The sequence below is a fragment of the Microcebus murinus genome, chromosome 12, assembly GCF_040939455.1.
Source record: "Microcebus murinus isolate Inina chromosome 12, M.murinus_Inina_mat1.0, whole genome shotgun sequence".
Lineage (NCBI taxonomy): Eukaryota > Metazoa > Chordata > Mammalia > Primates > Cheirogaleidae > Microcebus > Microcebus murinus.
The window spans coordinates 92,890,192-92,914,914 of record NC_134115.1 but is presented as its reverse complement, the minus strand read 5'-3'; the positions used below and the strand labels follow the sequence as shown (position 1 = coordinate 92,914,914).

At 65.9% G+C, this 24,723-nt stretch overlaps 1 protein-coding gene across 2 annotated transcripts in view; it reads right to left on the bottom strand.

The window, feature by feature from the left end:
- Positions 1-1,011: 1,011 nt before the first annotated feature.
- Positions 1,012-24,723, bottom strand: part of KCNT1 (potassium sodium-activated channel subfamily T member 1) — a 59,216-nt gene continuing 35,504 nt past the window's right edge. Inside the window, exons 12-32 of one of the 2 annotated variants that reach the window (XM_012782084.3) lie at positions 23,230-23,394; positions 22,815-22,951; positions 21,383-21,446; positions 21,107-21,215; positions 20,173-20,281; positions 17,292-17,441; positions 16,695-16,927; positions 15,118-15,352; positions 14,001-14,106; positions 13,012-13,184; positions 12,567-12,638; positions 12,241-12,375; positions 12,029-12,140; positions 11,264-11,365; positions 10,839-10,922; positions 10,629-10,757; positions 10,345-10,365; positions 9,290-9,614; positions 8,001-8,063; positions 4,921-5,005; positions 1,012-4,756 (exon numbers count right to left, since the gene is read on the bottom strand). In XM_012782084.3, coding sequence (XP_012637538.1) covers positions 4,636-4,756; positions 4,921-5,005; positions 8,001-8,063; positions 9,290-9,614; positions 10,345-10,365; positions 10,629-10,757; positions 10,839-10,922; positions 11,264-11,365; positions 12,029-12,140; positions 12,241-12,375; positions 12,567-12,638; positions 13,012-13,184; positions 14,001-14,106; positions 15,118-15,352; positions 16,695-16,927; positions 17,292-17,441; positions 20,173-20,281; positions 21,107-21,215; positions 21,383-21,446; positions 22,815-22,951; positions 23,230-23,394 — 2,730 coding nt within the window. In that variant the 3' untranslated portion in view covers positions 1,012-4,635. Of the gene's footprint in view, positions 4,757-4,920; positions 5,006-8,000; positions 8,064-9,289; positions 9,615-10,344; positions 10,366-10,628; positions 10,758-10,838; positions 10,923-11,263; positions 11,366-12,028; positions 12,141-12,240; positions 12,376-12,566; positions 12,639-13,011; positions 13,185-14,000; positions 14,107-15,117; positions 15,353-16,694; positions 16,928-17,291; positions 17,442-20,172; positions 20,282-21,106; positions 21,216-21,382; positions 21,447-22,814; positions 22,952-23,229; positions 23,401-24,723 lie in introns of both variants that reach the window. The other variant, XM_076009190.1, reaches the window with a different exon arrangement.

Here is a 24,723-nt window from a genome sequence, read left to right as displayed (position 1 = left end):
GCCAGAGCAGAGCCGGGGAGGAGAGGGAACCTGAGCCTGGAGGGGACCTGGCTGCTCAGCCTGGCAGAGGCTGGGTCCTTAGAGCTGGGGGCCCATCACTGGGTGGTGGGGGTCCCCCAGGATGGAAGGCAAGGGGCTGCTCCACACTGCCCTGGAGCTTCCTGCGCAGCCCCCTCCTCCGTATGCTGAAGCCCTCCCTCTACCCGGTGCTCCTCGGGGCTTGCCTGGCAGACCTGGCAAAGGGCCCAGAAAGCCCAAGACAGGTGGGGCCCCGGGGTACGGACTCAGATGCGAGGCGGCCCCTGGAGAGCCCTGATGCGGGTGGACCACGGGATTCTCTTCATGTCCTGTGCCCCCCGTCCCTGTGCCCGCCGCCTGCCTCTGCTGCAGGGCTGTGCTGGCCGCAGGCTCCCTGCAGGTGGGCAGCTGCCTTTGCCACCATGGGCTGCTTCCTCCAGACCTGTCCCGCCAGCTGCCAGTACTGCTCCCTGGGCTGGCCGAGTGCGAGGCACAGGCCTTCCTGCAGCAAGGGCCTGGGGTCTTGGGCGTGGCAGAGACACATAAGCTTGGACACGGGAGGCTGAGGTGCCATGAGGCAGCCTTTTAGAGTGTGAGGGTGCCCAGAGCTGGGTGGGGTGGATAATGGCGGTGTGGGTAGATGGGGGCCAGCACCCGGGAAACTTTGGCATTCGGGCCACGTGGAGGAGAACTAGGAAGGCCAGGACAGACTCTGGAGGACGGTGGGGGAGGATCAGCAATGTTGTTTGGGATCCACCTGGCTCAGGTGCATGTGGGTGGGGTCCGGGGAGCTGGCTGGGAGGGTACAGCTGTGCAGCATTGTCGTGGGCAGGTGGGGGAGTCTAGAGGAGGGGACATAGTGGGGTTTGGGGCCACTTTGTGGTGGCCACCTGGCCTCACGGAGGTGTGTGTGCCAAAGGCCAGCACGGTTTCCCCTGGCCCTCTGGGAGCGGAAGGCGGCTCCGTCCAGGTGGGCACCGGGGAAGAGCCAGGGCGGGCAGTTTAGAGGCTGCAAGAGAAGAGTTGCAACGGCCACCTGAGGCAGGAGTCCCGAGGATGGGAGATGGCAGGGGAGGGGTGTGTGTGTCACCAAGGTGGAGTAGAGGTAGGTCATGGGTCAGGGAGCCACCCAAGGGAACATTCAGAGGTGTCAGGTCACCCGGGGCCACAGCAGGACAGGTGGGGAGGTAGAGCATCTATAAAGAGAGACAGAGACAGGCTGAGGTCAGGTGTGGAGGTGGCCCTGGAGAGCTGGGGCCCCAGGAAGGGCCGGGTGGCAGCTCCTATCCCCGGACAGAGTGATCCAAGTGGTGGGGGCTGTGGCTTGGTGGTGCCCTGCACAGGTTGAGGCACTGTCAGCCCCAGGGGCTGTTGGCTCCTTGCTCCTGTCCTTGGTCCGGCTGGGATTCCGGGTGGTGAACAGAGCCATGTGTCAAGGGCCCAGCGCGATTCTGCCCCGCTGCCCTGTGGCCCCTCTGCCACCTGATTAGGGAATGCCGGGGCGTGTGGGAGCAGCAAGGCTCTGGGGCGGCCACTCTCAGGGCTGCTCTCCATCCTCAGCCCTGCCGGCTTCCTCTGGCTACGTAGCCGGCACAGCAGCAACACCTCTGAAATCCCGAGGGACCTCTGAGACCACCCAGCCCTCACCTGCTCCCCATCCTCCACCCGTGCAAGGTGGGGGCCTTTGGAGCCTGGGCCTCGGACGCTGGACTCAGCACCTGTGGGTGGAGGCAGTGGCTTTCTGGGGTCTGGGTGCACTGCAGGGGCTGATCCTTGTGGCCAACACCCTGGATATCTGGCAGGAGGCATAGATAGTTACAGGGGGCTAGGGGGACTGTGCCTCAGTGTCCCCAATGAATGAGCTACATGCACTCTCAGGTACCTGGCTCCTTCAAGTGGGCACCTGCCTGGAAGAGCTCTCGCTGGCCTCCAGCTGCCTGCACCACCTGGCCATAGATGCTTCTGCAGCCTGTACACCTGGCCAGCTGCAGCTCTTGTGCAACAGGTTGCTGCTGAGCATGATGCCTTCCTGTCCCTGGGGGCCTTTGGGGACCTGCAGCCTCGGGGAGCTGGCTGGCTGAACTGCTTGCTTGCTGTAAAATCATATGTCATCTGGGAGTCACTTTAAACCCTCCAGGCTGGAGTCACACCCTACCTTGAGGTGAGCAGGGCAGGTGGGGCATGATGCTGACCACTGGTGTGCTGGTTATGTGACTCTTGATAATTCTGAGACATTTTTAAATCTGTCAGCCTGTGTCTTTTAGTTGGTCTACTTAGACCATTTACATTTAATGTGATCATTGGTCTAGCTGGATTAATGTCTAACATAGTTGGAACTGTTTTCCATTCGTTGCCTAGGTTTCTAGTTTCTGTCCCTCCTTTTTCTGACTTCTCTTTCTTTCGCATTTTATATGATTCCATATCTTTTCCTAGCATATCAACATGTCAGTTATACTTCTTTAAATGTATTTTTTAGCGGTCACACTAGAGCTTGCAGTGTGTATTTCCCACTCACCCAGATCCATTTGCAAATGACACCGTGCCACTTCACAGGTCGTGTAGACCTTGTGACTGAGCACGCCCGACCCCTCCCCTGTTACTCGCTTCATCCATCCATAGCTACACTCACCCTGTACATTGTTGGTATTACTTGGAGCAAAGTTTTCTGTTAGATCAATTAGGTATAAGGAAAATAGAAGGTCTCTTACTAATTTTGTATGTTTCCAAAAAACCTACTGCAAAACATTGAAAAAAATTCTTTCAGTTCATTCTAGGCAGCGATGCCTTTTGGAATTCAGTTCTTCGGCGTACCCAGCTCTTCCCCGGCAGCAAGCCTGCAGCCTCTTAGAGGGGACTGCACTTAGCCTTTGCGCCCCCTTCCACGGGTAAGATACCCACAGGCACCTCGGTATTGGAGTGGCCGCAGGGCCCTGCCCACTGCAGGGAGGTGGCAGAGGAGGGGATGCTTGTTGGGACCTCGGGAGCCAGTGACAGACCCTCACCTGGCTGGGTGGGCTCCGGCCACCCTCGCCCAGTGTCAGCCACGCCTCACAGCATCAAGGCCCCAGGACTTCCCTGCCCTGTGAATCTGCCCACCCCTCCCTGGACACCCACACTGGCTCTGCTCCTCACCAAGGGCTCCTGGTGCTTTCTCAGCAGGGAGGGCCCTGGGCGGTGGGAGTGGGCACAGGAGAGGGCGGTCGGGCCCCCAGCAGCCCCCACCCTCCAGAGCCTGCCCCTTGAGAAGCTCCCTGGCACAGAGGAGGGGCTGCGCCTGGGCCCTCTGCCCTTCCCCGTCACCCTCCCCTCGCTTCTCGGGGTTTCCTGAAAGGAACACGGTGAGGTGCACACACTCCCGCCCAGGCAGTCCTGGCCCCCAGTGTAGGTCCCCAGCAGCAGGTATTGGCCTCAGATGAGCCATGTGCATGAGCACGCACCCGGGGCAGAGCCCGGGGCCTCTGAGCCACTGGGGGGGCACACTTGGGTTGCGGTGGGGAGGGGCCTCCAGGACACAGGCCCCCGGCACACTCCTGGTTGCCAGGACCCAGTCACCCCACAGCACAAAGGATTTGGTTCCCGCTTTTTGGAAGGGACTTGCCTGTGAGGTCAGGCTGGGGTCACTGCAGGTGTCCCTGACCCTTAGAACTGGGGGCTGGGGCGGGTGGGCCCTGGTCTCCTCTGGACCTTCTTCAAGGCCCAGAGCCTTAAAGCCACAAGCAGGAGGACCGACTGGCATGCGTGCAGAACGCATCCATTTAATAGAAGGTTCCAGCACTGGCGTTCAGACCAGGAACCAACCAGCGCAGCGGAACCGAGGCGGCAGCTCCCAGCCACAGCCGCCGCCCAGAGCGTCCCTCGCTGGGAAGAGCCTCTGGGGACAGCAGCAGCCGCCCCGAGGCTGGATTGTGCTTCACAGAGGGGAGTTTAGCAAGGGGCCTCTGCTCTCAAGGGTGTGAGGGCTCCGTGGAAACGCACCGTCGTCTGCCCCGATGTCCCCACGGCCACAGCTGGGACGGCTCAGGGTACAGTACAGCAAACACCTCTTTTCTGCCAGGTCACCGGCTGCAGGACCCCCTCGGCAGGGGCCTCCTGGCCCAGCTTCCAAGGGCACCGTCTGCTTCTAACTTCCTTCGGAAAGTGCTAGCGGGGCGGACGACAGCAGCCTTGGCCCCCTGAGCGCAAGCCAGGCCGGCTTGGCCTGCAGGGGCCCCTGGGCCTCCCCGGTCCAGGTGTGAGCTCTGCCCCTCCCTGCCCTGCCCACACCCCGGGCAGCTGGGCCCGGCCGTGCAGGGTGTCCTGTCTCCATGCCGTCACCACCCTTGGCCGGGCCCCGTCACGAGTTGCGGTATGTCTGCGTAGAGGCGTGGATCGCACAGGTTTGTAAAAATAGGTTAAAAAACGCTTCCCGCCGGCTTCCAACACTGGGTGGTCCCCCCTCGCCCTGTGCGGGGGTCTCCTTTCCGGGGTCGAGTCTCAGGAGCCTCAGGGAGTGGGGTTGGGCTTCCCAGGCCAAGCCAGCATGACCGGGTCTGCGCAGGCTCCTCCCTCGCCTCCTGCGGCCTCCGGGGCCGGGCACATGCCCGCCCGCCCAGCGGGTGAGCTCCACGCAGAGCCGGCTCAGAGCTGTGTCTCGTCGCGAGTCTCTGGGTTGCAGGACACCAGCTTGTGGCTGCAGCTGCCCTTTCGGCTCTGGGGGCTGCCGACCACGTGGGCCAGGGGGTCCGAGCGGATGAGATACCTGCAGGCAGGCAGAGGGGACCCTGTGGACGTGGACGGGCAGCCCCCGACCCAGACCCCTGAGTGGCGCCGCTGTGCGGCTCTTAGGGCCCGGTGCCCGTCTCCCCGGCCCCCGAGTCTTGCTCGGCAGGTCCCCACACGGTGGGGGAGCAGGGGCCTACTCACACGATGTCGTTGGGCTCCAGCCTGGTGTCGGGCGGGGGATTGATGAGGACGTAGGACAGGGTGTTCTGGTGGTCGCTCATCTCGTCTGCGGAGGAACAGCCGCGCGTCAGTGCTGCGGGCCGGGAGGAGCCGGGGCTCCGGGACAAGCAGGGTCCTCTGCTGTCAGGCCTTCTGCTCGAGCCCCTCTCCCTGGCCAGCCCGGCCGGGCGGTCCTCCCCGGCAGATGCCTGTCCCCAGACCCTCCCTGCGCTGGGCACAGGACAGCTAGGCGCTGGCTCCGACCGCAGCCCGGCAGCCTGCCCCGGGTGGCACCTCAGCCGCGTGGCCCAGGGCAGAGGCACTGGGGACACCTGCACACACCTGCCAAGCACATGGCCTCCTACGTACCTGCACACACCTGCACCTTCGGATGCACCTCCACATACCTGTGTGTACATGGATATATGCGGGCACACAACTGTGTACACCCACACGTTTGTGTACACCTGCATACACCTTCACACCCACTAACACCTACGCACACGCGCACGTACCTGCACACGTGTACACCCAGCTACATACAGACCTACATAGCAGAATGGGCCCGCGCACACCTGACCCGCGTGCACATGTGTCCGACCCCAGCCCTCCACAGCCTGCTCACAATGTCCCTCAGCACTGCCCAGCAGGAGCCGCCGTCCCTGAGGGCCCAGTCAGGCCACCCCCCTGCCTGAGCTCAACCCTTTGCTTGGGACTCAAGTCCCGAGTGGCCATCAGCCCAGAGCACCCACTGAGCCCATCCCGCCGCAGGCAGGGCCCCTGCCCCAGCCCTCTCGGGGACAGCTGAGTGTCTGCTCTGGGTGGGGGCGGGGATGTGTCCCACGGGGTGAGAACGGCTCCAGAGAAACACTCGTCCCTTCACAGCCATCCGCTCAGCCCGCAGGGCAGCCCGGCCACACACGGGACAGTTGGCCCCATCCTGGCAGGGAGCAAGGGGCTTGTGGCCTCAGTTTACCCCTCTGATGACAGCTGAAGGCCCCTCCTGGACTCTTGTTCCAGAGGCTGGAACGTGGGTGGCCCTTGCCCCGGCTGCAGCCCTGAGCAAGGCATCTGCGAGGCTGCGGCCAGCCAGGGCAGTGGGCGCAGGCTCGACCCGGGGCCACCGTGGCAGCCTTGGCGCAGAGGCAACTCTGCCTCAGACACTCGAGTGCCTCGGGCAGGTCGCCCGTGCCAGCATCCAAGTCCACGCCGCTGGGCGGGACAGGCTGACCACAGGCCCTCACGGCCCGAGCGGAGCCATTCTGCCTGGTGAGCTCCCAAACCCGTGGTGGGGTCTCCCTGGCCCTTTGGGCACCCACGCTGGAGGTTGTTCGGGGCCGCACTCGGCCCACGTGCCTGGCGTGTATCTCCGCGGCCAGCACGGCAGGGCGCGGAGGGAGCGTGCAGCAGTGGGTGATACTGGCGGCTCTCGTAGGCTCTTGGGGGACCCTGCACCCCAGACCACAGCGGGACACTGAAAACAGGGGCCACCAGTGTGCTTTGGCCCAGCAGGCATGGACCGGCCCCTACTGTGCGCCGAGCAGCGAGCCTGGACGGGAGAGCTACTGCGTGTCCCCCGGGCCTGGGCCCTGCTGCTCCCCTGGTGGGCTGGCCGTGGGGTGTCTGCAACTATCAGAGCTCGTGGCTGGGCCAAGCCAGACCCGGCTTTGTGCTACTTGGGGGACCCCAGGCCCAGCTGTGGTGCCAGGGCAGGCGTGGGCAGCCACGTGGCCCTGACCCCGACTGCCCCAGGGTGGGCAGAGAAGGCTGCCTGTGTCCACCGTGCCTGCTGAGGACAGGTGGCAGGTGCGCCTGGGGCTGGGCTGGGGTGTGGACTGGCCTCAGCTCTGCTCATGAGGGACAAGGCCAGCGGCCCTCTGCCCAGACCCTCCACGCCTCTGTGGCATCTCCGCCCTACAGCCTGGGACCCCCGATGCCAAGCCCTTGGTGTCCACACTCTTGCCCACCCACATGCCTCAGCTTCTCACTCTGAATTGGGGGTGACTTGAGTGCCTCCCTCCGAGGGTGGCGGTGAAGAGGGTGTTTGTGCTCTGGGAGGAGAGGCCAGGGCTTCTCCCCGTCTGCACGCAGGGCCCACTGGAAGGGCCTGGTGATGCCCCGGGGCCGCCCTGCAGGCCCCGCGAACCAGGTCACCCTTCCCCCAACTCCCGTGGTTCCACACCTCGGCCCAGGCCCTGCCCAACATCTGCGCATAGGGGTGCAGCAGCAGGGCCCGCCCCCCTCCCAGCCCCAGCGCTCAGCAGATGTGCGCCAGGTAGGTCTGGTGACCACCTGCCAGGGAACTGCGGTAGCAGGGGTGGGTGGTGGGGGTGCAGGCAGCACAGACGCCAGTTCCTGGGAGGCGCCGGCAGAGGGCGGGCCTTGCGTGAGTGCCATCCTGAGACGCAGGGAAAGCCCAGACCGGGAACCTGGAAAGTGCCAGCACTTTGCCTCCATGGCTGTCCCAAGCCTGAGTCTGCCTGGACGGCTCACGCATCCTGGCGAACAGAGCCCACCGGGCTCCCCTTGGCTGCCGGAAGCCCCCAAGGAAGGGGAGCCCCTGCCCGGCCCCTGCCACGAGCATGAGTGGGGCATCTTGGAGGGAACGGGTCCACGGCAGCACCTGAACACCCGGACGAGACGCAGGGCGCGACCGGCCTCACTGGACAGGAAGAGCCCCTCGCACCCTTGGGGTGGACGTTGCCATCCGCCCGCCGTCCACAGTGCGGGGACTTCAGGACCCCGTGGACTGTCTTCTGCTGCTTCCCAAGAGCCGGGTGGGCTCGGGGTCCTCAGACACCCCACAGGCCGGTCAGGGCAATGGAGGCGGCAGGACGTGTCTTCTCGACCAGCAAAGGGGCTTGGGCACGAGCCCCAGAGCTGGGCAGCCACGGCCCCGGCACAAAGCGCAGCCGCGGGCAGGCGTGCGGGCTCGGCCCGGGACCCTCTCTTTGTCTGCTGTCCACCTGCCTGGCCGGACGGGGCGGGCGCAAGGCTGCCCGGCGGCGAGGGGTGAGCACGCCCCCTCGTGCGGCAGTCGGCGCCTGCCGGAGCAGAATTACCTTGCAAATATCCCAGGTTTACCCGATTCATGACATCACTGGCTGTTAGGTTTGCTACGTCCTCTACGGCGCACACAGGAAGAGGCACGGACAGAGACAGAGAGAGAGACAGGTCAGCAGGCGGGCGGGCTGCGCGAGGGGCAGCCACACCGCGTGGCAGCGACAGGAAGTGGCTCCTCCTTTGCCAAGCTCTGGTGGGCAGCAGGCGGGGGGGTTTGGAGGCCGAGGGGCGTGCGTGGCAGGCGCCGGCTCAGCACTCGCCGTGGGGGTGGGGGCATCAGACACTCTGAGCCTCGGCAGTCAGCCCCCTCCCCTGGGACGGGGTGGCGGCACCTACCCGGCAGGGACGCTGGGAGGGGACAAGGCATGCCGGGTGCCCTCCACACGTCCATGGGGCTGGGACAGGCTCCTGGGCCACCCCTCGTTAAGTCGCTGCTGGGTCTGGCCAGCCCGGCACGGCCAGGTGTGTGCGGCCCCCAGGCAGCTCCTAGGCGAGCCCTGAGCTCCCGACTCCCCTTGGAGGGGGCTCAGCAGCAGGAAGCAGGGTGGGGCAGGCACTGCGGTGGGACAGAGGCAGCCCGTGCTGGCCAAGCCCAAGGTGGAGCCAGCGGGGGGGTTGGCATCTGACCCAGTCTGGCGTGGATGTGGCTTGGCAGTGGCACTGGCCAGGGCTGGGCCCCCTCTGGCCTTATCAACAGAGGCAGTGTCCCCAGAGCCAGGGAGGGGAGGAGCTTCCCTCCTCTGAGCTGGCCAGGGCACTCATGGTCGGAGTCGCAAGCATGTCGCCCCAAAGCAAGGTGCAGAGAGAAGGGGCTGCGTGAAGCCCCACCTGCTGATGAAGATGGAAACCTGGGGTGGCCACACACAGGGGGGCGGGGTGTCCAGGCACAGGCCGTTCACCCAGCTGTGCCCGTCACAGACCGAGGCCTTGGCTTTTGGGAAGTCCAGCCAGGCCTTCCCCACCCTCAGCCACCACCTCTGGGCCCCAGTCTCTTATTTACGGATGGGGAAACCGAGGCCCCAGAGTGGTGGGAGTGAGCCCTTCCTTAGGGCTGGTAGTGTTGGGGGGTCCTGTGCCCTCCCCACACCAGGGTGGGTCCGGCCACCCCACCTTCCAGGGGGAGGGGCTGAGACAGGCCACGGGGCTGCCTGGAGGTGGCCCCACAGCCGTGGGCGGGCAGAGTGGGGCCAGGAGGCCAGTGGGGCCCCGGAGGGCCACGGTCAATGGTTCCTAGCCACGGCCGACCCCATTGCAAGCTGGCCGTCCGGCCCGCAGCAGGCGCTCTTACCGTAGCCGGTGGTGGGCAGCCCCAGGTGCTTCATGCGGTTCTTGACCAGCTCAGAGAGCTCCTGGCGCTCAGAGCGCCGGCAGAGGCTGAGCCGGTGGTGGCCGATGCAGTCCGCGGCCGCTGCCTTCGCCGCGTGCTTGGGGCCTCTGCGGCTCAGCCTCCGGGCCCACTGCAGGCTCTTGCGCCGCAGCAGCGGGTGCTCCGCCGCCGGGTCCTCGCTGCCTGCGTGGCGGCCATGAGCGCTGCCGCTGCCGCTGCCGGCCTGCCCGCCCCAGGGCCCCCGCACGTCCCGCGTGTCCTCCAAGTCCTCCACGTTCACCGAGATCTGCCACGGGCCGGCAGGGAAGGTGTGGGCTGTGGGCACGGGGGCTGGGGGCGCGCTTGCGGGGTCAGGGGAGAGGGGGAGGGACGCAGGCTGGGGCGCCTGTGCCTTCCTCCTCTGGGGAGGGGCCAGGTCTCCTAAGCCCCCACCACCCAGCCCCTGCCGGCCACGTATCCAGGGATGGGGCCCCGCCCCACCCCCCTCCGCCTCGCTGGGCCCTCACTTCTATGGGTCTGGCTGGGGGCCTGCCGGGACCGGCACAGCCTGGCTTTGCCCGGGGAGGGCCACCCCTCTCTGTGCCCCAGTTTCCTCATCTGTGGTCCCTCTCTGGAACACATCCTTGGGGTGCTGGCGAGAGCAGGGGGCAGTGGTGGACTGAGTGATGGGGCCAGGGCAGGGGCGGGGCGACGTGGGCCCCCGCCTGGGCAGCGCCTTCAGAAAGGCCTGCGAGGCGGGGCGGGTGGTCAGGCCAGGCCAGCTGGGGGTGCTCACCGTGCTGGGGGTGGCGGCACGTGCGGCCGGGGGAGCCAGAGAGGGGCAGCTGGGCCAGGGAGGGGTGCACCTGGTGTCCAAACCCATACGTGACTTCCCCCCAGCCTCAGTTTCCCCACCTGTACATGAGGGGCGACCACCAAGAGCCCCTCAGAGCTGCGCCGTGGCCAACACATCCTCGAGGCCCACTCCCTCCCACAGGAAGCCGAGATGCTCTGGTGGTAAGAAGTGGGGTGCTCACCTGGGCTCTGAGGTCGTGGGTCTGCAAAGGAAACCAGAGTGGTCAGGGACTGGGGAGCACCCCTCCCCCAGCGCTGCCTCAGCCCTTGCGTGTCCTGCGCAGAGCGTGCCAGGGCCCGCGCGGGGCTCCCCGCCCCCCACCCCTGCTCAGGCTCCCACGGGAGGCATCGCAGACGGGGCTCGGGGACCTGACATGGAGGAGCTGCTGGGAGAGGCAAGGCCAGGCACGCCCGGGGCCCCAAAACTGAAAAGGGGCTGGGGAGGAGCGGGGGGCGTGGCGAGAACCTCAGAGGAGGAGAAGACGTGGCACTCGGTCCTGTAGATGCCGATGGGGATCTCGGCACTGGAGGAGCAGAGCTTCTGGAAGAGCCGGCCGTAGGTGCGGATCCACAGGTCCTCCTCAGTGATCTTCATCTGCAGCGAGTGGGGGCCTGAGCGGGGCGGGCGCCCGGGCCAGGAGACCGCCGCGCTGCCCGGGGACGGCCCGTCACTTACGGCACAGAGGTGGCCCGAGCCGGGGGTGGTGTCGAGGCCCAGCAGCAGCCGGGTGATGCTGATCATGTAGTCCTTGACGAAGGACTGCGGGGAGCCACGGGGAGGCTGGCGGGCGGGCGCAGCGGGCACACGTCTGCCCGCCTGTGTGCCCCTCAGCCCCTCGCCCACAACCAGCCACCCGCCTACTGGTCCCTGTGCACAGGACGGCCGGCAGGCAGGAGCCAGAGCCTCCTCTGAGTCCGGGAATCCACCAGGCCGGGCACTGCTTGGTGCCGGGGCTCGGAAGCCCAGGGGCTACAGGCGTGGATCCCGGGCAGTGTGGGGGGACGGGCGGGGGTCCCTCTGTTCTGCTTCCCGGACTGCAGGGGAGTGCGGGACCAGCCCTGGCTGGGGATAGGGGGAAGGTTCCTGCCCGGGCAGCTGACCTGGTAGAGCAGCGTGTCCAACATGCTGATGCTGAACACGCGGCCGGCGGCGAATGGCAGGCGGAACATGAAGGCCAGGTTGGAGCCGTTCTCACGCTCCCTCTGCGGAGAGGAGGGTCCTCAGCCCGAGTGCCGCCCTCACCCTGGCGCCTGGCCTGGCCCTCCCTCAGGGACCAGGTGGAGCCGCCACCGGTCTAAGCAGGGGCGCTCACACACCCAGGTGGCACCGACGGTGGCCCTGCCACCCGCACACCTGCTGGTCCCCAGTGGGTCCCGTGCCCTGGGGCTCCACCCCCAACCCTGGCCGAGGCCCTTCCTGGGGCCCCGAGGAGCAGAAAGCTGACTCGAGCTGGGCACTTGCTCCGCTGTGGGACCCAAAGCAGCTGCACTGCCTTCTCTGGTCTCAGCCCCTCGTCAACACGGGGCGGGCGTGGGAATGAACGAGTTGCAGGCGCCGCATCAGGGACAGAGGCTGCACACAGTCAGGGCCTGTGGGTGTCGCTGGTGCCAACGGTGGCCGGCTCACCCCCAGAACCACCTGACCCGAGGGCTCCCGGCCAACTGACCAGCAGGACAGGCGCCCTGGCCTCTGCCATGCTGCCTGGCCCCTGCTCAGGGAGACGGCAGCTGCTGCTGGCCGGTGGCCCGAGGGCGGCCAGGGAAACGCAGGTCACTCGGGTGACCCTAGGCGTGCTGAGCCCTGGGCTCCCAGCCCCCTTGTCCCTCGGGGCTGCTGGGAGGGGCTGGCAGGGCCCGGCCACTCACCTTCTCCAGTTTGGAAAGAGCCAGGGAGTAGCTGTCTTTGGCGCGGAACTGCATGAAGCGCATGTTGGACGGGTGGGTGAGCTCCGTGGTGATGCTCAGGCTGGGGAAGAGGCTAGGGGAGGCACACGTGTCACGCCAGGGGTCTCAGGGCGGGGTCGCGTCCCGCAGGGGTCTGGGGGGCCGTGGCGTGGGGGGGGGTGGGGGCGGCGCACCGGAACATGGTCTGCACGTTGACGATGGTCTTGGCGTCGGCCATGTAGTCCTCTTCGGCGCTCATGGTGCTCTCCTTGTCCACCACCACCAGGTTGTCGGCGTAGATGACGCCGCACTGCAGCAGGCTGTCCAGGCTGGGGGGCGCCGGCAGCCACGTGGGGGGGCGGCCCACACCCCCCACTGGCCCAGGGTTCCCTCCCAGGGCTCCGCCCCTCCCCCAGCCCTGGGTCCTGGGCCACCCCGGGGAGGGGAGGAGGAGGAGGAGGAGGAGGAAGAGGAAGGGTGGAACCTCCCCACAGCGTGGCCAGCCCAGTGCCGAACTCACTTGTCCACGGAGCCCTCCATGTAGTAGACCATGGGGAAGCAGCAGATGGCTTCCAGGAAGTGGTGGTCGGGCCTGGGGGGCAGGGCGTCCTGGAGGGGTCCACGCTGCTCCCCGCCCTCCCCACCCCGTGGGGCCAGGCCCCAGATGGCAGAGCTGGGCTGAGCGGGGCCCCAGAACCACAGCATGCGGGCCTTTAGGGCCAGCGGGGCCGTTCCTTATTTTATCCAAGGGGAACGGAGGCCCCAGGGTGGCACGCGCCAAGGTCAGATGGCCCAGATGGGATCTTGGCCTGCAGCCGCCAGGCCCTAAAGTCCCCTGGGGGGAGAGCTATGTGGCCCCCACCCTGGAGACCCACTGGGGGAGGGAGAAGCCACGGGAGGAAGTGGAGGGGGGAAAGGCAGCGAGGGCGGGGCAGGGCGGGGGCAGCAGGGCCGTGGGGCCTCACTTGTTGTCCAGCAGCAGCACGATGGGGTTGAGCTCCTTGCGCGATCGGTAGTAGGCACGCAGCGGCACGATGAAGTTGTACAGCCCATTGCCGGCCGTCTCGGCCGACACGATGATCAGCTTGTTCTTGAAGCCGTAGGCCTTGGCGTCCTCGTAGCTGTTGTGCTTGCAGCCCTGGGGAGGAGGCATGGAGGCAGCACTGGCCTGTGCAGCACCAGGACCCCCCCCCCGCCCCCCAGCACGAGCCTCCTGGAGCTGCAGGTGCCACCGGACACCACGGCTGCGGCCACAGGCGCAGAGCGGGGAGGGAAGTCGCGCCAGGTCTGGGAAGGACGGTATCTGTGCACACGTGTGGTTTCAGCATGTGGCTGCAGACACAGGCGTGTTGTGCATGCGTGCTGTGTGCGTGTGTGAGTGTGAGACACGCTTCCTAGCTCTGTCCCCGAGAGGCAGGGACAGCACAGCGGCAGCGAGCACACCAGCGTCCAGATCTTTGTTTCTAAACATCATTTTCCACTGAAAAAAATGAGGGGTCCTCGGAGGAACAGGCAATTCCAGACCGGAGCTGGGCGAGTCCCAGACAAGGCCGGGGCACCTGGTCGAGGCGGCAGAGAAGTGCTCAGAGGCTGGTGGAACCTGTCAGAAGCTCCCGGAAGCCAGGTGGGAGCCCAACCTCTGCAGGCTGGACAGTCTGAGCTTCCGGCTCATTGGCGACCTGCCAGCAGATGGGCTGGGCCGTCGCGCCACATACCTCGGTGCACAGTGGGTAAAACCGTACGGGGGAGGGGAAGCCCCTGTTCACAGCAGACGCTGACAAAAATGCAAGCTGGGTTCTAGAACTAGAAAACCATCCACTGACGCCGGAGCCAGTCGGTAGAAATCCTATAAACTGTAGGTTTATTCACCTACAACCCGTCTCCCCAAACGACTCGTCACCCACAAGACGAAAAGCATCTTGCAGTGGGAAAACTGGCCCCGGCGTAGCCTTACCTTGTCCAGCCGCAGGCAGCAGAACGGGGCCTTGGCAGGCAGCAGGTGGCACAGGGTGGGGGAGCTGCCGATGTAGGGCGAGTTGGGCGGGTAGCCCCTCACATACCTGGTGGAGACAGGCACTCGGTGTCAGCCGGGCTGGCCAGCGTGGGCTGCTCTGCCCTAGACCACCTGTGCGTCAGGAAGCATTCCTCGAGCCACGCCTGTGGCCACGGCAAGACCACGGCAAGGGGCCTGCCCGGCCCTGGTGCCCAGGACCAAGTGTGCTACAGGTTGTGCCCAGGACAGCCACGCAGACACCAGCCTGCGGCGACCAGGGCCTGCCCGACAATGGGGCCTCGGCCACCGCCAGGCCAGGGCTGGGAAGCTGGTCTTGGCCCCTGCCAGGGCCTTGGGGGGCTGGAGGTGAAAATGGGGTGTGGAGGGGCCTCTCACACTGCTCCCTCCTCCCCAGCAGCTGCTCCATGCCTGCCTCCTTCCCTGGGGGTCTGGGGCGAGACCTCATCCAACACACACAACACAGACACTGACCCAGGTACACACACAAATGCACACCGGAGAGACAAGCACACACAGGCAGCACATATAACACACCCTGTATGCACACCACACACACAAGCTTAGTCACGACCCTGAAGCCACAGATAGAACCTGCAGGGCTCCGCCCGCCAGCCACCCCCTCCCTAATGCCCCAGCGTCCAGGACAAGGGTGGACACCTGGGCTGTGAGCACTTCTCCACTTGCTGCTGGGCTGGCCTGGCCTCCTAGCAGGCCACCTCTCTGGGGCCAAGCCCCTGCGCGGCTGGTAAAATGGACAGGAAGGGCCCCTCTCAGAGGGTGGCCCGCCCCCGGCACGTCACCATCACTGAGTGGGGTCTGTGGACCCCAGGGGGCAGCACTGCAGCCAGCCCAGACTGCGGGAGGGCGCAGCCCGGCAGAGCCCCTGCTCCCGGCCACAGCTCTGCGGCTCTGTGTGCACGTCCGGGTCCTTGGAGAGGCCGTTTGCCAAACAAGGACTCCCGCGGGGCCGTTCCAAAGCTGCGACTCAGAGCACAGGCGCCGGGCCCCCCACCGCTGGGACCTTTCCCACCCAGACCTCCCTCACCCCTGCACTCACTCCACCACGGACAGCCCCTCGTCCTCCGACGGTGTCACCTCGTCCTCTGACTGGTCACTCAGCAGGTCGCAGGGCAGCAGGGCCGAGCTGTCCGCCAGCTCCAGGACCGGCGCGATGCTGGGTCGCCGGCTGCCCGAGCCGTTCTCCGTGGGCAGCGCCAGCTTACCGCCCCCGCCACCCCCGCTGCTCTGCTGGGGCCGGCACTCGGCGTGCTGCAGGTCCATGGCCACCGTCCCTGGAAGACAGCCACTGAGCTTGCCGCAGCCCCGCCCACCCCTGGCTCTTCTGGGGCAGGGGGTTCCCAGAGCAGGGGTGAGCACGGCTCCTGTCCTCCAGCTACGGGGCCCCATGGAGCTTCCGCACCTCTCTGAGCCTCAGTTTCTCCCACGCATGGTGTGGACGGTGGCCTGCTGGGGTGGTGCGGATGTTAAACAAAGACCCCAGGGCCCCCACTGAAGTCAGCTGCTGTGGCGGCCATGCCCACCACCCAAGGGTGGGGTGATATTGGCAGCTCTCGGGCTCAGGGGCTGGGCGGCTGGTCAGTCTGCCTTGAGGACACAGCCGGGTGGGAGGGACCGCAGCCAAGATGACACAGGAGTGGCTGGGCCTCTAGCACCTGCTGGAGCAGCCTCTGCCACTCCTGTGCAGCCTGTGCCACCCAGTGGGGGTTGGGGAACCCTAGGGCTCTGGGATCATAGACTGCCTGCCCACCATGGTGTCCTGGAAGCCACCTGGGGGCAGTGTATCCAGTGTGACATGACAAATGGACGTGGGGCCGGTGGTAGTGGCTTCCCTGCCCCTCAAGCCACTTGGCCACCAGAGTGGGCGGCCACAGGGGTGGCAACCTGCAGGCCTGGCTGGGCCCACATCACCACGTCTCCAAACCCAAGGGCGCTTTGGGTCTGGGCAGCTGTGACACACTGAGCCAGACACACGGTGCCCCAATGGGGACCACGCCCTGACCTCCCAGGCCAGTGGTGTCCGTGTGCTGCTTGGGTCAGAGCTCAGGCCCGTCACTGCGCAGAAATGGCGAAGCCTGGCCCAGCCTGTGGTTCTGTGGCCTGCACGGCTTCCTGGCCTGGCCAGGGAGGGCGTCACACCGTCACTGCTGGGGCCGTCACTGCTGGGGCCCTTGGAGCACGGCCCCACCTGCTCAGGGGGTGGCAGGACTCGCCCAGCACAGCCCGGGAGGAGCCCTGGCGGGCAAGGGGAGACCAAAGCCTAGGTTTGGTCTCGTGCAGCTGACTCCTGGTCCCAGCAGGCGTCAAAGCCTCCGCCTATCCGAGGGACGTGCGTAAAGGAGCCCCTTGGGGCTGATGGGACCACCAGGGGTTCCAGCTCAGCTGCCAGCTGGCCATGGGGGCAGTTTACCCACCGGGGTGGCTGCCTGGCTTGTGCACCCCAAGGTCAGAGGCTCCCAGCGACCCCTGACCCAGGTCGGCCCCACTGAGGCAGGCACTGGGCCACATTGACCAATGCAGCAAATGTGGGGACACCCCATTTGACAGATTCAAAAACCGGCTCAGAGAGACTGGACTCGCCCAGGGTGGGGCCCAGGCCACGGGCGGCGGGCTCACCCACGGACGCGATGATGCTGTGCACGGGCAGGCGCCCCGGCCCCTCGCACAGCCCCGGGCCCGCCCGCCTCTGCTGCTTCTCCTCCTGCTTGAAGATGAACGCCGAGTTCTCCTCCTTGGTGATGTTGATGTAGAAGCAGGTGTCCGAGGCCGCCAGGATGTGGCGCGGCCCGGGGTTCAGCAGGATGCTCCTGTGCTCCTCCCGCTTCAGCCCGATGAGGCACACGCCGTACCTGGGGGAGGCAGCTCGGTTGGCCGGGCCCCCTCTCCCCCGTGGATCTCCCCACAGGGCCGCACGCAGGCGCCCACGTCAACCCTGCCGCTCGCCTGAGTCACCTGCTCTGAGCCCCGCCCCCCATCCCTGCCGCCCAGACCCAGGGAAGAGGTCAAGTCCCACTTGCTGGCCCCGCCCACGTGAGGCCCCGCCCACGCGAGACCCGCCCCGAACAGCTCCGCCTACTGAAGCCCCGCCCCGTGCAACGGCCCCCCCCCGCAGTCCCGCCCCCAGGAGTCCCCGCCCGTTACGAGCCCCACCCACAAGAGGCTCCACCCCGTTTCAGGCCCCGCCCCGAACACGCCCCCATGCCCCGCCCTCACTTCTTGTGCGCGTGGAAGGCGGCATAGGTGAAGCTCTTGCCCTGGTACTCGCGGAAGAACTTGCTGTCGCCCATGCGGATGTGGTAGACCTCGTTGCCCGAGCAGCGCCCGTACATGCGCTGCCACTGCTCCGGCGACTCCTGGCCTTCCCTGCGGGCAGCGCCACGCTCAGCCGCCCCGCTTGAGGGTCCCACGGTAACGCCCACTGTCCTGCCCCGTCTCACCCGAATACCCACTGTCCCACCCTAACACCTGCTGTCCTGCCCTGTCTCACCCTAACACCGCTGTCCCACTGTCCCACCCTAACACCTGCTGTCCTGCCCTGTCTCACCCTAACACCTGCTGTCCTGCCCTGTCTCACCCTAACACCTGCTGTCCTGCCCTGTCTCACCCTAATACCCACTGTCCCACCCTAACACCTGCTGTCCTGCCCTGTCTCACCCTAATACCCACTGTCCCACCCTAACACCTGCTGTCCTGCCCTGTCTCACCCTAATACCCACTGTCCCACCCTAACACCTGCTGTCCTGCCCTGTCTCACCCTAATACCCACTGTCCCACCCTAACACCTGCTGTCCTGCCCTGTCTCACCCTAATACCCACTGTCCCACCCTAACACCTGCTGTCCTGCCCTGTCTCACCCTAATACCCACTGTCCCACCCTAACACCTGCTGTCCTGCCCTGTCTCACCCCAACACCGCTGTCCCACTGTCCCACCCTAACACCTGCTGTCCTGCCCTGTCTCACCCTAATACCCACTGTCCCACCCTAACACCTGCTGTCCTGCCCTGTCTCACCCTAACACCGCTGTCCCACTGTCCCACCCTAACACCTGCTGTCCCACTGTCCCACCCTAACACCTGCTGTCCTGCCCTGTCTCACCCTAACACCGCTGTCCCACTGTCCCACCCTAACACCTGCTGTCCTGCCCTGTCTCACCCTAATACCCACTGTCCCACCCTAACACCTGCTGTCCTGCCCTGTCTCACCCCAACACCGCTGTCCCACTGTCCCACCCTAACACCTGCTGTCCTGCCCTGTCTCACCCTAACACCGCTGTCCCACTGTCCCACCCTAACACCTGCTGTCCCACTGTCCCACCCTAACACCTGCTGTCCTGCCCCGTCTCACCCTAACACCGCTGTCCCACTGTCCCACCCTAACACCTGCTGTCCCACTGTCCCACCCTAACACCTGCTGTCCTGCCCCGTCTCACCCTAACACCGCTGTCCCACTGTCCCACCCTAACACCTGCTGTCCCACCGTCCCACCCTAACACCTGCTGTCCTGCCCTGTCTCACCCTAACACCTGCTGTCCTGCCCTGTCTCACCCTAACACCGCTGTCCCACTGTCCCACCCTAACACCTGCTGTCCTGCCCCGTCTCACCCTAACACCGCTGTCCCACTGTCCCACCCTAACACCTGCTGTCCCACTGTCCCACCCTAACACCTGCTGTCCTGCCCCGTCTCACCCTAACACCTGCTGTCCTGCCCCGTCTCACCCTAACACCGCTGTCCTGCCCTGTCTCACCCTAACACCTGCTGTCCTGCCCTGTCTCACCCTAACACCTGCTGTCCTGCCCTGTCTCACCCTAACACCTGCTGTCCTGCCCCGTCTCACCCTAACACCGCTGTCCCACCGTCCCACCCTAACACCTGCTGTCCCACCGTCCCACCCTAACACCTGCTGTCCTGCCCTGTCTCACCCTAACACCTGCTGTCCTGCCCTGTCTCACCCTAACACCGCTGTCCCACTGTCCCACCCTAACACCTGCTGTCCTGCCCCGTCTCACCCTAACACCGCTGTCCCACTGTCCCACCCTAACACCTGCTGTCCCACTGTCCCACCCTAACACCTGCTGTCCTGCCCCGTCTCACCCTAACACCGCTGTCCCACCGTCCCACCCTAACACCTGCTGTCCTGCCCTGTCTCACCCTAACACCTGCTGTCCTGCCCTGTCTCACCCTAACACCGCTGTCCTGCCCTGTCTCACCCTAACACCTGCTGTCCTGCCCTGTCTCACCCTAACACCTGCTGTCCTGCCCTGTCTCACCCTAACACCGCTGTCCTGCCCTGTCTCACCCTAACACCTGCTGTCCTGCCCTGTCTCACCCTAACACCGCTGTCCTGCCCTGTCTCACCCTAACACCGCTGTCCTGCCCTGTCTCACCCTAACACCTGCTGTCCTGCCCTGTCTCACCCTAACACCGCTGTCCTGCCCTGTCTCACCCTAACACCTGCTGTCCTGCCCTGTCTCACCCTAACACCTGCTGTCCTGCCCTGTCTCACCCTAACACCTGCTGTCCTGCCCTGTCTCACCCTAACACCGCTGTCCTGCCCTGTCTCACCCTAACACCTGCTGTCCTGCCCTGTCTCACCCTAACACCTGCTGTCCTGCCCTGTCTCACCCTAATACCCACTGTCCCACCCTAACACCTGCTGTCCTGCCCTGTCTCACCCTAATACCCACTGTCCCACCCTAACACCTGCTGTCCTGCCCTGTCTCACCCTAATACCCACTGTCCCACCCTAACACCTGCTGTCCTGCCCTGTCTCACCCTAATACCCACTGTCCCACCCTAACACCTGCTGTCCTGCCCTGTCTCACCCTAATACCCACTGTCCCACCCTAACACCTGCTGTCCTGCCCTGTCTCACCCCAACACCGCTGTCCCACTGTCCCACCCTAACACCTGCTGTCCCGCCCCATCTGACCCCAACATCTCGCTGTCCCACTCCGTCTGACCCTAATGCGCCCCACTGTCCTGGCGCGTTCAGCCCCACCCTGCGCCCCCCTCCGGAGCCCACCCGCGGCCTGGGTGGCCCCCGCGCAGGCCTGCCTTGTCCCCGCGATGCCGGCGGGCGTCCGGGCACTCACTGGCCGCGGGACGTGTGCACCAGCAGCGTGATGAGCGTGGACGTGGCCGGGCAGATGCAGTTCAGCGCCAGCAGGGCGTACTTGCACTCCTCCTCACACACCACGTGGTCTGCGGGGTCAAAAGGTGGGGTCCACACCCACCAGGTGGGCAACCCACTGCTGCCCTCCCTAGAGCCCCGCCCGCCTGCTGGGCAAACTGCTCAGGCCCGGTTCCCCCATCTCCACCTGGAAGCCTCTGGGCTCTCCAGGCACTTTGAACCTTATGGGGCTTCTGTGCTTGTCGAGAGCCCAGGGCAGTGTGGACCCTGCCCATGGAGGTGCTCAGCCCACAGTGCTCCTGCCCTCACTGACCCCCAGGCCCCTCCCCTGATGCGGTGAGGAGGAGGGTCTGCTGGCCCCTCCAGCGCCTCCTGGTGCTTGTGTGTGGACAGAGTTCCAGCCCTGCACACTGCACGTTCACCTGTGTGCACGCTCACCTGTGCACACGCTCACCCGTATGCACACTCACCTGCACACTGCACCCTCACCTGTGTGCATGCTCACCTGTGCACACGCTCACCCATATGCACACTCACCTGCACACTGCACCCTCACCTGTGTGCACGCTCACCTGTGCACACACCCATATGCACGCTCACCTGCACACTGCACCCTCACCTGTGTGCACGCTCACCTGTGCACACACTCACCCATATGCACACTCACCTGCACACTCCACCCTCACCTGTGTGCACGCTCACCTGTGCACACACCTGTATGCATGCTCACCTGCACACTGCACCCTCACCTGTGTGCATGCTCACCTGTGCACACACCCATATGCATGCTCACCTGCACATTGCCCCCTCACCTGTGTGCACGCTCACCTGTGTGCACACTTACCTGCACACAACACCCTCACCCCTGTGCACATGTGCCCCCGCCCCAAACGTACCGGCAAATTTGACATGAAACTTGTTCTCGGGCTTGAGAATCTGGACGTAGAGGGGGCAGTTGGGGGCAAAGTCCTTCACGGCCCAGGCCCGCAGGATGGTCTGGTGGTCCTGACAGGTGGGGCAGGGAGTGGTCAGTGTGGATGTCTCTGCCTCTGCCAGCAGGTGAGTAGGCGGGCAGCAGCAACAAGCTGGGGGGCTCTGCCCTCGGGGCCCTCCCTGCCCGGTGGGTGTGGGCTGCAGCCGTGGGGGCTGGGCAGGGCTTGCACCTCACTCACCGCCGCGGTGCGGTCCACCTCGTTCCGGCTGCTGAGGATGAAGCAGGCCTCCCCGTTGTCCATCCTGCAGAGCACCGGGGCTGAGCGCCGGCTCGGGGGACCCTCAGAAGGGGCTGAGCTCGGACACTCAACCGGGCACACAAGCCAGGCCTGTCCCCCATTGCACAGGCAGTTGGACACTAGCTGTCCCCAGCTTCTCCAGGCCACAGCATTAACAGGGACCCACTGTGCCTCCCCCTCACAGACCCCCACCCCTGCCCCCCCTTGTCCCTGGGTGTCCAGGTAGGAAGGTGGCAGGAGGCCATGTGGGGGCTCGGAGCCAGGTGTCAGAGGCTGCAAGGGGTGGGCCTGTCGGGACTCCACCTCACTGTGTGCCAATGACCTGGGCACTGGGGCTGACCAGGCCTGGGCGTCAGCCGGCTTCTGGGGGTGCCCATTCTGGATGCCCCCATTAGCCAGGGCGGGGCTGGGCACAGAGGGAGGCGGGTTCTTGGGGTGAGACCCTGTTCCCTCCCCAGCCAGGTAACCTGAGTGACCCCTTCCATCTGTCCTCCCGCTAGGACTCAGGCTGCTGAGAAGAAGCTGTCCCCTACCTGCCCAGGACAGCTACCCCCCATCACCAGCACCCACCGCCCTGGGCCTGACCCTGCCTGGACAGGCACCTCTTCGCCCCACCCTACCGGCCTAGAGCTGGACACCATGGACAGGACCCCAGAACTGGCTGCACCTGGTCCCCAGGGGCTCTAGGAAGGGGAGAGAGGGGCCCCTGGTGCTGGGTCTCCTGCCCTCCTCGGCCCACACAACCCACTCAGTGCCACAAAGGACACGGCAAGGCTCCAGGAATGAAAATGTGGCAGGAGGGGCTCCCGGGGAGTGTCCTAGAACGTGTTCCAGCATGTTCTGGAAAGTTCCATGTGACAATGCACTCCTCTGACCTGAAGTCACTCTGTCAACTTGTCTTTAAAAGGATGCTCCACGCTCAGCCCCCATGCCCCCACCTTGACTCATAGCGGGCGAGTCTCCACCCCTGCTCTATTGTGAGCCTTCCTGGAACCCGACACAGGTCCCCACACTTGGAGCGGGGGAGGGGGTTCCCGAAGGCCGACCCTTGCCCGGCAGAAGGGAGGCAGAGGCGCAGCTGGGTGGGCTGGCCCCGTGGGCAGTCCCCAGTGGGCAGCTGTGCAAGGTCCTGCTCACCTGGGCCGTGGCTGGGGCCACGAGACAACTCCCCCCCCAACACCCCACCCCCACCAGCCCTACTCACACCTGGCCAAGAGCCTCAGGCCACCCCCGCCCTGGGGACCACAGCCTGGAGCAGCTCGCTGGGAGGGCCGGCCCAGGACAGCACCCCCGCCGTGAGGGCCTGGCCCATCCCCCAGCCCCTTGGCGGCACCCGTCCCAGGAAGGGGCCCAGCCCTGCCACAGAGCTCACTTGGCTCGCATGAGGTCCTGGTCCTTGAGCGCAGAGCCCTGCAGGTAGATGACGCGCTGGGACCACAGAGGGATCTGCAGGACTCTGCGCACCTGGATGTCCATCTCGGTGGGGCACAGGATGACCACGTAGTAGTCCTGCCGGCCAGGCTGCGGTCAGACGCTCCGCACAAACTCCCGCCCGCCCGCTCTCCAGCTGTCCTCACGCCCACCGCCCGGCCGGCTGGAGCGCACTGTGCTCTCCAATCAGACAGGGAAAGGCGGGAGCCCCAGCCCCAGCCCCAGCCCCAGCCCCAGGGGCGTCTAGGGACCTGCCCAGCACGCAGCGGTCCTGCGGAGGTGGTGGCCACTCTGGGGCCAGGAGGACCCTGAGGCCTCGGAGGTGGGTGTCTGGCAGCCTCGGCGAAGGGCTTCACCTGGAGCCGGGGGTGTGCGTAGAACTCGTTCAGGAAGTCCATGAGGAGGTCGATCTTGAGAGAGCTGACGCACAGGACCACGTGCTTCTCCGTCTGGGCCCGGTGGCGGCTGTAGTTGCCCCCCGACTTCTGCCTCTCCATCCACAGGTAGACGAGCTCCTCAAACTGCAGGTGAGAGCGGGGTGAGCGCCGGCCGTGGGGTGTCGGCCACACTTCGGGGCCTTTCCCACGAGCGAGCGGCAGGGACCGAGGCCGAGCCCGCAGGGGAGGAGGGCAGCCCGGGCAGAGACGTGGCGGGAATGGGGCAGTCGGGAGACCTCGGGTGTGTGTGGCACGGGCCCCACGGGGAGCAGAGCGGGCGTCCCTGCTGGCCAGCACGTGGGCAGCCCACAGCGTGGCAAGGCCGACCCCACCCCAGACGCCCGGCGCCTGCGCGCGGCACATTCCAGTAACCGTGAGGACTTCGGATCTTCTCCCCAGACCCCGAGACAGCAAGTGAGGTCCCAGCCCAGACAGCGGGAACTTGTGCATGGTGACGCTGCCTGGTCAGGCCCCAGGCGTGGAGGGAGCACCCTGCCCCGGCGGCCAGGACCCCACCTGAGGGAAGGCAAAGGGGCTGCCAGTCTGGGGGCCTGGCCTGCGCCTCCCAAGCACAGAGCCAGCCACGGAGCTGTCCAGGGTGCTGACCCCTCCTGGGCCTAGGGCCAGGGGGCCTCGGGGCTCAGGTCTGATATCTGCAGGCGAAAGTCTCCGGCCTTTGCCATCTAAGCTCTGAGCTTGTTCATTCAACACCCTTCACGGGAACAGCGGCAACAGACCCTTGCTGACCTGCGCCGGCCACGTGCTGTGGGCACGGGAGGTTGTCTCCTACTTTGCTCCAGCACCAGACACCGTGGCCCGGAAGCTCAGAGCTGGGTCCACGGCCAGGAGGTGCTCAAGGCTGAGGGGCCACTGGACAGAGCGGCTTCCCTGCAAGAGGTCCGGGTGGGGCCCAGCTGTCAGCCCACGCCGGTCCCAGGCCGTGTGGCTTCGGTTGCTCGTCTGCAAAGCGGCAGCCTCCCAGCTGCGGTGCGGGTCAGTGGAGCTAACTAGCGTGTGCAACTGTGACCCCTAAAACTCACATCCGTCAGGACCTCTCGAGGTGACCGGGGTAGAAACGGTCCCTGCGGATGTAAGTGGTCACAACGAGGCCACCCGGGTCAGCCGGCTCTAAATCCAGTGAGGAGGCAGGCGCAGAGGAGGCTGCGTGAGACGCAGGCAGAGACTGGGAGACGCCGCCACACTCGAGGAGGCTGGAGGGGCCTGGGGTGGACTCTCCTCACGGGTCTGCAGAGGACCCCACCCTGTGCACACCTGGGCTGCTGCCCCCCAGAGCCGAGAGGGCGGCTCCTGCTGCTGAGCTGCCTGCAGAGGCAGTTTGTGACGGCAGCCCTGGGGCGCACGCCCCATGCCTGGACCACGCCCAGCCCTGCGCCTGGAGCCCTGAGCCGTCTC